This window comes from Talpa occidentalis, unplaced genomic scaffold (assembly GCF_014898055.3).
Source record: "Talpa occidentalis isolate TD23 unplaced genomic scaffold, MPIMG_talOcc4v2.1 talOcc4.9, whole genome shotgun sequence".
In the NCBI taxonomy this organism is placed as follows: Eukaryota; Metazoa; Chordata; class Mammalia; order Eulipotyphla; family Talpidae; genus Talpa; species Talpa occidentalis.
Window position 1 is genome coordinate 113920616 of NW_023605305.1, and position 12971 is coordinate 113933586.

Consider the following 12971-nt stretch of genomic DNA (forward strand, 5'->3'; position numbering starts at 1 on the left):
TTAAAACATTCATCACTCAGCTCATCTTTATGACTCAGGAGACTCCAGTGGCCAAATGCCTCTTGATGTTCTGAAAGCCTTTATGCAATCGGCCCCCTGCCCAGGCCTCCCATTATTGCTCTGACATCACTTCTGCTCATCAGAAGCCCACTCTGCCCAGACACCCTGGCCGGGCTACTCCAGCCGCCTGCTGCTCTGCAAACACGGGGCGAGCCCCCTCCTAAGAGCCTTCCCCACTCCCGCCATTGGCTTCTCATAGTAGCTTTGCAGCCCCTCCCCTGCCCCTCCACACTGTCCCCATTCCCTGTGTTATTTATTTTTAGAGTCATGTCCTCAGTTGCTAGGATCCATTTTGCTTGTTTCCCTTTTCTGTAATAGGAGTTTCAGGAGGTCTTGAGGGCAAACATTTTGGCTGTTTTGTTCACTGCTACATTTGTGGAGCTTAATTACCATGCCCCAAATCATGGTAATTGTTGGGTATATTTTGAGATACCCCCACCAGCATTTGCTCCCTATAGTGGTCTTCACTATGTTGGACAGATACTCCTCTTGCCATTGAATCCTGCTGGTTTTGTTTGTTTTTTAACATTTCCACTAAATGTACTTTGCTTTCCAAGTTTTCCTCATCAATTCTTCTTCCTAAACATTTTCCCCGTTTCACGATCCACTGTGTCTCCTACTCACAGTCTCACTCAGAAGCCAGAATGATGGCTATCTAAAAATCTAAATCACGTGCTTACCATTCATTTCCTCATTTAAAATTCTGCAGTGATTTCACATAAGACGCTGTGTCTTTACACCACCCTGAGCCCTGCCTGGTCTTCTGGTGACACTGCCTGGCTCTGTCCCTCTATCAGCCGAGGTCCTTCCTGACTCAGGCTGCTGTGCCCTCAGGATGTGCTAGTTTCCACCTGACTGACATCCTCCCCAACTCAGTTTAAATGTCCCCATGTCCCCTTTTCAGTTTCTCCGAGTATCTCTACTAGTTGAGTTCTGTCTACTTCCTTCGTAACGTTGAACACAGCAGTGACCCAATCCACGTGGAATTGTTTGGTCAACGACTACCTGTCTCTACAAGTGCTTAGTGAAGATAAGAACCCTTCCTTGGGGTGAGTGGGAGAGGGCTGCTTTTGTGTATCTGCAGCACTCAACATTAGTCACTCAACACTAGTCATAATTGGAGTGTAGAGAAATAAATGAAAACAGAACATATTGATACATGTTTCACAGCCCCGGGAACTGGGGGACTGTGCAGGGTGGTGTCTTATTAATTCATCCTGTGATTCTCTCCACAGAGACTACTTTGCAGAGGATGATGGGGAGATGGTGCCCAGAACAAGTCATGCAGCAGGTAAGGTGCCTGTGGACCCTGCCTTGAAAATTTACTGGTTACCTGATGATCTAATTGCCTTGAATTATAGGCTGTGTAAATTCATCATGGCTGCCATCGTCAGATTTTTTTCTGAATTTCCGAATTTGCGCCCACTACTGTAGCACCTTCCCAGCACAGTGAAGTAAATCACAACAGACACCTAACCTGAGCGCTTCGTACTTTTAATGACCCTGTAATTGCAAGATTAAAGACACTTGCAAAATAGTTAAAATAGATTCTGCCACTAAAATGCATTCTCCACTCCAGTATGCCATTAAAATGGATAAAACAACGGTGTCAACCTCACAAGTGAGATGAAGTGAGAAAAGCTTAGTACAGAGCATGTCAAGGAATAAGTATACTTAGTAGTTATTATCATTATTCTCGTTGTCACTATCATCATTATTAATGTATTCTTATTGCCGTATCATTACTGTGCCAACAGTATCGAGATCTACCTGAATTTCAAAGCCCCTTTTCACTAAAACTTTTAACCAATTAAGGGTTTTCCTTACCACGTGATTTGCCTTTTTCAAGCCAGCACAGGTGATCCTTATGCACATGGAAAAAAGTTTTTAATTTGTGGGAGTCACTCAGAATCGGCATTTGTAATGGTCTTTGTTAAATCTACAAACTTCAGGGGTCTCCCACACTCATTTGAGTAGTAGTATCCTCCATCTCGAGCTAACGGTCAAAGGACTAACCAGGGCAAAGTGGAAGGGAGTGGAGAAAAAGCCAGCTGCAGGCAAGATGTCCTGTTGGGTGCTTTCATTGATTATTTCACCACCTCATTCAAAAGCTCTGTGAGGCAAGTGTCATTTCCATTTTTATAGAGACAACAAATCTCAGAAAAATGAAGAGATTTGCTTAAATTCCCACAATTAGCAAGTGTCAGACTTCAAGTCCAAGCCTCGAAGGCTCTGCTCTTTCTATCATATTCCACTAACTATATAGTGTATTGTTGCTCTGTTTTATCAGATTTTCTTCCATTTAATAGCTTATTTAATTGAACATAAAAGAGGACAAAATCATTCTTGCTAATTTCTTTTAATTAAAAAATTTGCATTTACTCAAACAATCAGAATATCAACAAGCAGATGCAATGTTATTTGCTTGCAATCACAGAGTGGTATACAATTAACAGAACAACAACTATTTTGTACAAGCTGAATCAAACACATCGAGATGAAAAAATAAATACCACCTCCATCTATAACTAATGTATGCTGTGCACTGAGAGAACTGCTGTAAATTTTGGCACCATTTAAAACCCCTCATGTTCTACCCAACAAGTCAGTGGCTGTTGAAAACACCATTAATGATAGAACTCTTGAGAGACACACTTCATAGTGTGTTGGTTTTATAAAAATAAAGATAGTATACAACGTCCAGTTTAAAAACAAATCCTATGGTTTTATGTTTCAATATCTTCTTGAGAATCAGTAGTATAAGGGGGAGTTCAGTGCTTTTAGATAAGAAAAAAAACTGTGCTGGAACTGTTATAGGACAGCCCCGATATTGAACGGGTTCCTGGCTGTGGGTCCTCACCCGCGCGCTTACAAGGGACTTATGAATACTCCACTGCAGACACACACAAAAGGTTCATAAAAGGTTTATTTACAAGGGAAAAGGAAATAAGGAAAATGTACAACTCAGGGAGAAAATAGGGAAATAAAGTCTTTAATGCGTCCTACCCGATCCGCCAACCTGGAAACCCAAAGGCACTCTCCGAGCTGGCCGGACGCTGTGAGCTGGTGGAGAGCCAAAATGGGGGACCCCTCCAAAGCCCACATGTCTGGCTTTATACCAACCTGGCTGCTTAACCCCACCCTCAGGTCCCAGCCACCTTCCCTTGGGTGGTGATGGGATGTGGAGTTCCCAGTGTCTTTGGCTTTGGCCTGGGGTGGGGGTGGAGTCCACAAAGCCTGTGTGGAATCAGCTTTAGGACAGCCTTTTCCCCCTAACAGAACCACCTGTTTATCATCATTATTTTCTTCACCATCATTTTCTTGAGACTTTTTGTTTTTCTTCTTGTTTTTTTTTTTTTTCCAGCCTCAACAACTTTTGAGCAGACTTTACCCCAGAACATAGCAATAGCCTTTTAAAACGCTCCTTTGTTGGTTCTCATTTCTCTCAGTGTCCTCATAATAGCTCCAGTAGGTAGGCCTCATAGCCGCCTGTGATTTGGGGTCGTGGTTTTCAAAACAAAACAAGAAAATGGCTGAAGGAGGAGAAACTTCTTTGGTACATTGGGACCTTCAACTTGTCTCTCTTCTACTCCCCCCACCCACTCCTTGCAGGGGGCTGTAGGTTTTCACTTCATTTTCGTAGCAGACCTTGTTCACCTTCACCATGTCTTTAAATTTTCCTTTCTCTTTAGCAAAGAATGCTCTCTTCTGAGCATTTGAAAAGCCATTCTGAGAAATTGAAGTATCTAGGGATATTTCTTTGTGCTCTATCTGGCAAGTTTGCAGAAAGAAAGAGAAAGAAGAGGAAGGAATATTTTCTCCCATCCCACAGCTTGCCTTTCATTTTGTGGATGGTTTCTTCCGCGAGGCAGCTTCTCAGTTTAATTTCTCTTACTCGACTGTTTTCATTGAGCCCCCTGGGTTTCTGGTGCCCGTGCATATGGATAGGGTCAGTTAATTTTTGACAAAGTTGCCAAGAATATACAAGGGAGAAAGGAAGGAGAGAGAAAAGAAAAAGAGAAAGGGAAAGAGAGGGGAAATAACAGGGGATGACATTTTGCCTCTTGGCCCCTTTGGGCCTCTGTCTGTCTATGTTGAGTTCATTTTTTCTCAATGAGGCACAGAGTCCCCCACCCCCACCCCAGGAGCCCCTTGTGCTCTTACTTGCTCTGATACGATGGACTTAAGTGTGTTGAGATGTTATCACTCTGATTTTTTTAAGTTGTTCAATAATAAAGGCTCACTGTTTCCTTAAAAGATGTATTTTTCGGGCCTCCCTGGTGGCTAGAGGTTAAGTCGGCACTATCACCACTGCAGCATGAGTTCGATCCCCGGCTGGCCAGGGAGCTACCCCCATGGCGCAGCAGACCTCTCCTGCCTCGCCCACTGCTCCCCTCAACAGTATATTTCAGTCAGTCTGCCTGTTCTGCTCCCCACTCTGTCACTGGTGAATCCTCACCACCCCCACCCCTGTGCCTCTGGCCTACACCCCAGTTCTTATACACACACACAAGCACACACACACACAAGGATGTGTTTTTCTGTCTTCTGTCTAAATCTGTAGTTCCAAGCCCACCTGAGTCTGAGGTCTGAGAACAAGGTGTGCTTGTCTAAGGAGTCTGAGGTCAAGGTGTGCTTGAAGGAAGCCCTGACTTGTTCTTTCACAGTGTTTCTTCCAAAAGGCAGGACAGGTTAGCAGCCGCTTAGCTTTCCCAGGGCAGGACTTTCTTTGGCTAGTGGAATGACTGTATCCCTGCCCCTGTGCCTGTTTTCCGCTGTTACAATTCTCCTCCCCACTAAAATAACACGCTGGTTGCGTACACTCCGAAGGCCAGGTGGAGAGAAGAGGGCACTGGCTCTGTCACTTTTTGGTAATGTAATCTTGGGCAAGCAGTTTCTGAACCTTTATTTGGCCATCAAATAACCACATCAGTCTATTTCATTGCTCGTTGTAATTTTATAAATAAACAGTTTATGTGAAACACTTGTGTACTGCCTGCTGAAGATGTTGGTTGGTATGACTGTTATTATTTCTCAATGATAATCTGAAAGATTCTCTGCAGAGAGATTGGTAGAAATGCTTCTTAGCTAGTAATGTGATTTTTTTTTAATAAAAAGGCTATTTCACTTATCTTTTGTTATGTGAAAAACCACCCTAAAACTTAGTGGCTTAAAACTGGCCAGTGGCCAGTTTGTGACAGCACAGCCATGTGCCTTCATTTACATGGTCCGAGTCTGCTTTGAGCACAAGAGCAGAACTGAGTTGTGACAGGCTGTGGGCCACGAGCTTAAAACACTCATACTCTGGCCCCATAAGAAGCAGTTTGCCCAGCTGTGGATTAAAGCAACAATGATCTATTCTTTTTCATAATCCTGAGCATTGGCAAATGAGGTATTTCTTCTGCTGACCTCACTTGGGGTCATTCAGTAGCTGCATTCTTTAACAGCCTGGCTGGGCCAAGGGCCCAAGACCACGTTTTTGGTCTTTCTTCCTCCGAGAGGGTAGACTAGGCTTCTTCATGGGCTGTTGTTCTGATGTTCTATAAAGGGTTTGAACGGGCCTGATCTCTAGAACTCATTGGAAAATTTTCTTCATATGCTCCTTGGTCAGAGTAAGTCACTGGACCAACTTAGACTGAAGGGTTGGAGCGACAGACTCTACTGGATGGGAACTTCACGTTACAAAGGCGCATGGACATAAACTAGAAGATGATCCATCACAGGCCACTTTCTGTGAACTATTTCTGTGTGGCCTGGAATTGCTCTGCATTTTATAGAAGCCAAATTCTGCTGGAATGTATAAATTAGGATGATCTTCATGCCACGGTTATATAAAATTCTTGACTGTCCTGTTTTATTGCCAGCTTTCCTTAGTGACACCAAAGACCGAGGCCCCCCAGCACCATCACAGACCTGGAGAAGTGGGGAGAAGCTTCCTTTTGGGCATTCATGCTCCATGAGGGCATTTGAAAACCCCCCTCAGGTGCAGACCCAGGCTCTTCGAGACTTTGAAAAGGTAAGTCTCGTGGGTGGGAAATCGTTATCTCACTCAGAAGCAATGCTGTGGGTTACTGACTTCTGAAAATATGATGCTTGACTTAGTCTAGATTATGGGCTTTCTTATATTGGTGTCTCTTTCAAGAAAGCGTCCCGATAAGCATTTGTGCTGTTGGCTGGGTGCCGACCTCTGAGGCTCCTGGGCCATTGCCTGCATCCTGTTTCAGCATTTGTACCCCTGGTTTACAACTCAGATAAATTCAAGAAGTTTAAATGGCACCCTGGGAATCAGTGACTGGACCGTGGTAAGGCCAGGGTACCTAGTCCACTCGACAGGCATCATATTCTCTTGAGCACTCTGGATGTCTGGATAATGTCTCAGGTGGGATGTGACTAAGTCACAACCACTTCCTTCTCAACAAGAACCTGGCATTGTTGCTCAAAACTCCTGATTGAACTCAAGGGTTCTGTTTTGAATGTTTACCCTTAGATCTGGCCCAGAGTCAAATTACTGATGGTGTGATTCAGGTCTTCAGTTCCCTGGATTGATCCCAGGAAGTCTGAGTATTAGAACCCATCCTCTGGGATTTTTGTGACCTGGAAAGTGAGCCCAGGATGTCTTAGGGCAGGTGTGCTAAAAAAAGAAACAGCTCTTTGGTGCCCCCTGGGGGTTCTCCAGGGGTGAGGCCACACTTGAATACTGTGTAAATAAAGCTCGGAGGGATGTGGGTTTCTTTTGTTCTTGAGTTGATAGATTTTGACAAAAAATGATAAAATTCCATTAAAAAGGGTTAATTAAGCAGTGTTGGCATGGCTTTGCCCTGCGTACCCATGACTTGTAAGTAGAAATGTTTCACTAAGACCCAGTGTACATCCTACTAGATATTCCTGTGGAGAAAGGATCTGCTCCATGTAATACATTCCTGAGAATTAAACTGCTACACTTAGCTGTTCTGGTTTTTTTTTTCCCTTTCTTAGAGTTATCATGGATAACTACTTTTTTTTTAAAAAAGACAAAGTCTGTGGTACTATGGTTTTATAAGAACCACCGAACCTCTGAACAGTTGTATGGTGTTGGTGTTGACAGTGGGGATGCTAACACCCCAACCCCTTTTTCTTCTTTCACCATTGCATCTGCCACAATCAGCAGAGTGAGCAGAGTTGCCTGCATGTTCTTTTACTTGAGAGGCAGTTTAGATAGTAGAAGTGAGGGGTGCCCTCCACTGATAGCCAGATGCTATGGGAGAGGGAAATGAATAGCCAGCTGCTGCGGGAGAGGGAAAATAATGGGCTGGGTTGGGCAGTGAGCAGGGGTCAGCTGACTTTCATATGTGAAACTAAGTCCTTTGCTGTTAGCATTCAGATCTAATATTGCTGACTAGTTCTTGCTTTTCACTATTGGGAACTACCTGCAGAAACCAAATTAGGACAGAGAACAAGCCAATTAGATATACCTTAAATCACCCACCCTTATGTGTCAAACAAATAAGTAATTTATGGGTTTATAACATATTTCTTTGTCATCAAAGTCATTGCCAATAAACAAAGCTGTGTCATGCTCACTAGCCTGTTTGTCCATCCATCCATCCATCCACCCACCCACCCACCCACCCACCCACTAATACATCCATCCATCCACCCACCCACCCACCCACCCAACCACTTATCCATCCATCCATCCATCCATCCATCCACCCACCCACCCACCAACCACTTATCCATCCACCCACCCACCCACCCAACCACTTATCCATCCATCCATCCATCCATCCATCCATCCATCCATCCATCCATCCACCCACCCACTCACTCATCCATTCATCCACTCATCCACTCATCCATCCACCCATTCATCCCATCCATCCATCTAGCCATCCATCCCTCATCCATCACTCACTGATCTATCCATTCATCCGCCCATCCATCCATCCTGAAGACTCTGAATGAGAGCAGCTAGCATATGAAGAATCTCCATAAAGAGGGATTAAAACGAAGTGGAAAGAGCACAAGAGACTATGGTGATGCTTCACAGGTGACTTGGTGGTGGGAATTTTATGGGACTACACCTGAGAGGAGAAATCAGACACTGTAGAAAAAGGAACAGCGTTGTAATGTGTGTGTGTGTGTAAAGTGTGTGTGTGTGTGTGTGCGCGCGTGCGCGTGTGTAATTATAAAAAAAAAGCAATCTCCATGAGAGGATTTGCAAATCAGAGAAAAAATTGGTTAGAAAAGATAATGGAGGAATAGGGGCGTATTCTAATGTTCTACCCTAAAAAATGTAAAATACTAATTAACAAATTTACCTTGGGTTGTAAAACATTTAATCAGCAGCTTTGGGGTAAAGGTTGGGAAGTTGTGCTTGGAGAGTGGAAGGGGGCACACTAAAGGGTCTGTGCCGGAGAAGGGGCTTCTCAATTCTTACGTACTAATATCTGCTTTTGTCTCCTACTATTATTCTCCATCATGGGCTTCTCCTCTTAATTCTGAACTGTGTGGAACTTCAAGCTTATTCATGCTTCCAACTTTACACTGTCTGGAATTCTTTTCCTCTGCTATTCTTTCCCTGGTTAAAGGGTTTTTGTGCTTCAAGCTTTAGCTCAGGGGCTCTTTTTTTTTTCAAATATGCCTTCTTGACTCTCCATTCATAAAACATATGCCCAGACTCAAAACTCTCTAAGGTCAGACAATACCTCCTGCTCATCCTTTTCCAGCCTCTGGAATCTAGCATAACGCAGGCACACAGTAAGCACTCAGCAACTGTTTATCAACTAAACTAAACTTGTTGAAAAGTATTGAAGAAATGTGTGAAGAGGAGATTTATAATTTGTCCCACCTGTACTCAGTAGTCTCTGAAGGTATTCACAGTAAACTGAAGAGTTTTAAGAAGCCTATTGGCACACTAATTGATTTAGAATAGGAAACTGGGAAATTAAGAAAAATGTACTTATTTTTAATGGTGAATTTAAAAGAGGACAGTTCTCGGGCCTCCCCAGTGGCGCAGCGGTTGAGCGCTGGGTTGCGAAGCTGCCCACAGCCTCTGCGGCGCCGCTTCGATCCCCGGCTGCTCCCCGGCCACCGGAGGAGGGTCCCGCATGGCGCGCAGACCTCTCCTGCCGCCCGCTGCTCCCCTCAGCAGTGTACTTAGGTCCTTCTGCCTGCTCTGCTCCCCGCTCTGGCTCTGGTGAATTCTCTCACCCTCCCGCGCTGCTGACTGTACCTAGTGCTTGTATAAATAATAATAAATAAATAAATCTTAAAAAATAAATCTTAAATGAATAAAATAAATTTTAAAAATCTTAAATAAATAAATAAATCTTAAATAAATAAATAAATCTTAAAAAAAAAATAAAAGAGGACTGTTCTCTCTAAATCAGGATGAAAAAATATAAATTTAAAATTAAAAGAAGCAGAAACCATTTGAAGTATTTGGCAAAACTCATTTAGAAGGTCATAATAACTAATAATAATGGTATCATTGAGTGTTTATTATGCACGAAGCACTTTTAAGGAAACCACATGTTTTATTTCAGTCCTTTTTCTGTCAAATGAGAGAAATAGTACTCTTACTCCATTAGACCAGCAAAGAGACCCCAGACTCAAATAACTTGCCTAAGGTTATACAAGTATAAAGGGCTAAGCCAGAAGGACGCCAGTGATTCCAAGACTCAGGTAAATGAGAGGCCCGGCCAGAGGAGAGCCTGCTTGTGGAGGGACGTGGGTGGTTTGATTTTATGCATAGACTCAAAACGACAGCTGTTGGGGCATAGCCGCAGAGGGCCAGGAGCCCACACCGTGACTTTGGAGAAGCCTCCACGGCCCTCTCCTCTTCACACATTTTGTAAGATTGTCATCTTTGCCTGAGTCGGTCAGCAGGACCAGTTGGAGTGTTTGCCTAATTATAGCCTGAAACCAGCTCTCTGCAGCCTGGATCCAGCCACAGTGAGTCAGCCTGTTTGAGGTCCCGCCCGTCTTGGCAGATTTTCCACTTGGGTCATGAAGTCTGTGTGTCTGCATGTGGGAGCCCTCAGTGGGCAATTCTGTGCTGAGGACCCCTGAGCATCCCACAAGGGGTGTCACCAGCACAGTCCTGGTTTCTTGTCTGAGTTGAGTGAATCTGGGTCATGTGAGGGCGGCCTTTAGGGCCAGAGGTTTCTGTGCTTGGTGAGTGTTTCTGTGTAATTCCAGCCTTGCAAGATAAGGGCTACCAGAGAAGGGATTTTTCACTAAAAAAAGGCATTTAAGCGCCCCAGGCCACACTGCGCAAGCCTGCTGGTTTTGTTTTCACGGGAAAACGAAAAGTTATAAATGAGGCATTCAAATAGCTACTGTATGAGAAGACGGGAGAATCCTAAATTTTCAGCAAGTAAAAGCAAACAATTTTCTTCTTTTTAAACAGGATTTTTCAGAGGGATTCCACACAGTCATCCCACAGAACTTTAGCTGCAACATTTTTTCCTAAGCAACATTGCTAAGGAGATTAGCAACATTACTAACAACAAAAAAATATGTATCATTTTTTCTTAAGACTTGAGTAAGTAAAAGGACTGATTAGGAGTGCTGCAGATGGTACCATTCTGAAGCACATACAATCTGATTGGGGCATAAGAAATTCAAATTATACAAAATTCAATTTAAATAGCATTGAAGGCAATAGTGGAAGAGATAGCACAAGATTAATTACCAAATGTATATCTTTAAAACCTAAATATGGGGCCTCCCCGGTGGTGCAGCAGTTGAGCGCTGGGTTGTGAGGCTGCCCACAGCCTCTGCAGCACTGGTTCGATCCCCGGCCACCAGGCCGGAGTCCCACGTGATGCGCAGACCCCTCCTGCCGCCCGCTGCTCCCCTCAGCAGTGTATTTCATCACTCTGCCTGTTCTGCTCCCTGCTCTGGCTCTGGTGAATTCTCTCACCCTCCCATGCCTCTGACTATACCCAATGCTTATATAAATAAATAAATAAATCTTTAAAAAAAAAAAAAAACCTACATATGATAAGCATTTTTAAAATTTGTAAATATATATAACATATAGGCACACACATACATGTATATATAAACTGTACAAAGTTATAAATAATAGCTCACATTTGATTATATAATTAATCAAGTAGCTTTATCAAAAAGAATGAAATTACAAATATTTAACAACCCTGAAAATTCAGAAAGGTATAGCAACCGACAGAATAGAACAATCACTGGGGCCTCCCTGGTGGCGCACCAGCCACGATGGCAAGAGTTTGATCCCCATCCGGCCAGGGAGCTACCCACATGGTGCAGCAGACCTCTCCTGTCTCCCGGCTGCTCCCCTCAGCAGTGTGTTTCAGTGGATCTGCCTGTTGTTCTCCACTCAGTCTCTGGTGAATCCTCTCACCCACAACACCGGCCTGCACGCCAGCTCTTATATGCATAAATAAATAAATCTTAAAAAAAAAGAACAATCACTTCCAAAGAGGAAATAGCACTGGAATGACAATCATTCTAATTTTTTAATTATCTCCTTTCTGTTTCCTTATCAGAACTGGTTTCTCCTCTTCTCTAGACAGAGTTCTCCCTGTAGACCTTGAAGGATATTCATTCCAATAATAATTTCCATTCTGAAAATGCATTTTAAAAATAACAAAACCACTGAGAGCAATCCATATTTATTGCGTACACAGGGCTCTGTGAATGGACTTGGCTTGTATTGTCTTCCTCAATTATTTTAACAGTCTTTTGAGGTTGGTACAACCATTGTCTTTGTTCGTATAGGGTGAGCCACTGAAGCTAGGAAAAGATTAGTGATTTTTAGAAAGTACCAGAGTTGGGATTTGAACAGTATGATTCTGAGTCTGAACTCGTAGACGCAGTTTTATATCTTTATGGATCCTCCCCAGTCCCCTTAATTGTTCATTCATTCCTCTCATGCACTCACATATGGGAGAATCTTATGTGCTGGGCCCTGTGCAGCTGTGAGATGCAGAGTGATCAAATGTGAACACAGGAGAAGATGTGTTTTCAAGAATGGATGTTTGTTTCAGATTTTATACCAATAAGCTATTAGAAATAATCTATCAAGGTGAGCATTGATTATTTCAACTTGATCCATGCATCCAGCAGAATATCTTAGAGCGATATAATGGCTTGGAAGGATGTCCATAATTACAAACTGAAGATTAAGCAACAAATCAACAATTTGACTGCATAAGATCTCATTTTCGAGGGAGATCTGGAGGGATAGATATACATATATCTGGGTGATGGAATTAGTCATGATGTTTTGTCCTCTTTGTAACTTTATATATTACCTGAATCTTTCTTTAATAGTGTGTGTTCATTTTATTTATCTAACCACTTAATGCATTTCTGGAACTCTTACCGTGTGCAACAATGTCTTAAATGCTGCAAATACAAGAAAGAATAGGCAGATATGGCTCCTGCCCTCATAGTTTTACAGATTACCTGATTGCAGCAGAAGGTAATCATGACAGAAATAAAGGGTGCTGCACAGTATTTAGAGGGGGCCCCTGATTGCAAGAATCAGGGAATGTTTCCTAACTACATCTAATGTGGAACCTGAGGAGGAAAAAGAATTAACTGTTAATGTAGGTTGGGAGTGGGAAATGAAGACTGTTCCTTGCAGGGGAACAGCATGAAGCAAGATTCAGAGGAGAGAAAAATGAGTGCACTGCAGTGAGGTAGCCTGTCTCGGGCAGGGTCGGCCTTAGGCCAGGGCTACCTGGACTGTGAAGAGTTAAGTCTGGAGAAAAATACCGGATGGTCTCACTCATGGCAGGAATTTAGAAAACCTAAATAAGGGGACCAGGAAAAAGACTAATTATAATAAAGTAAAAATCAAAATCAACAAGCAACTATAAGCTGGAGACACACTATGGGAGGGGGTAGAGGGAGTAGGATCAAAACAAGGGGGGATGGGA

General features: G+C 43.2%; 1 protein-coding gene across 1 annotated transcript in view; it reads left to right on the plus strand.

The window, feature by feature from the left end:
• PDE4DIP (phosphodiesterase 4D interacting protein) overlaps nucleotides 1-12971 on the plus strand; it is a 155343-nt gene that overhangs the window by 29523 nt on the left and 112849 nt on the right. The window contains exons 2-3 of the mRNA XM_054690876.1: nucleotides 1296-1351; nucleotides 5925-6076. Of these exons, the coding sequence (XP_054546851.1) occupies nucleotides 1296-1351; nucleotides 5925-6076 (208 nt within the window). The remainder of the gene's footprint in view (nucleotides 1-1295; nucleotides 1352-5924; nucleotides 6077-12971) is intronic.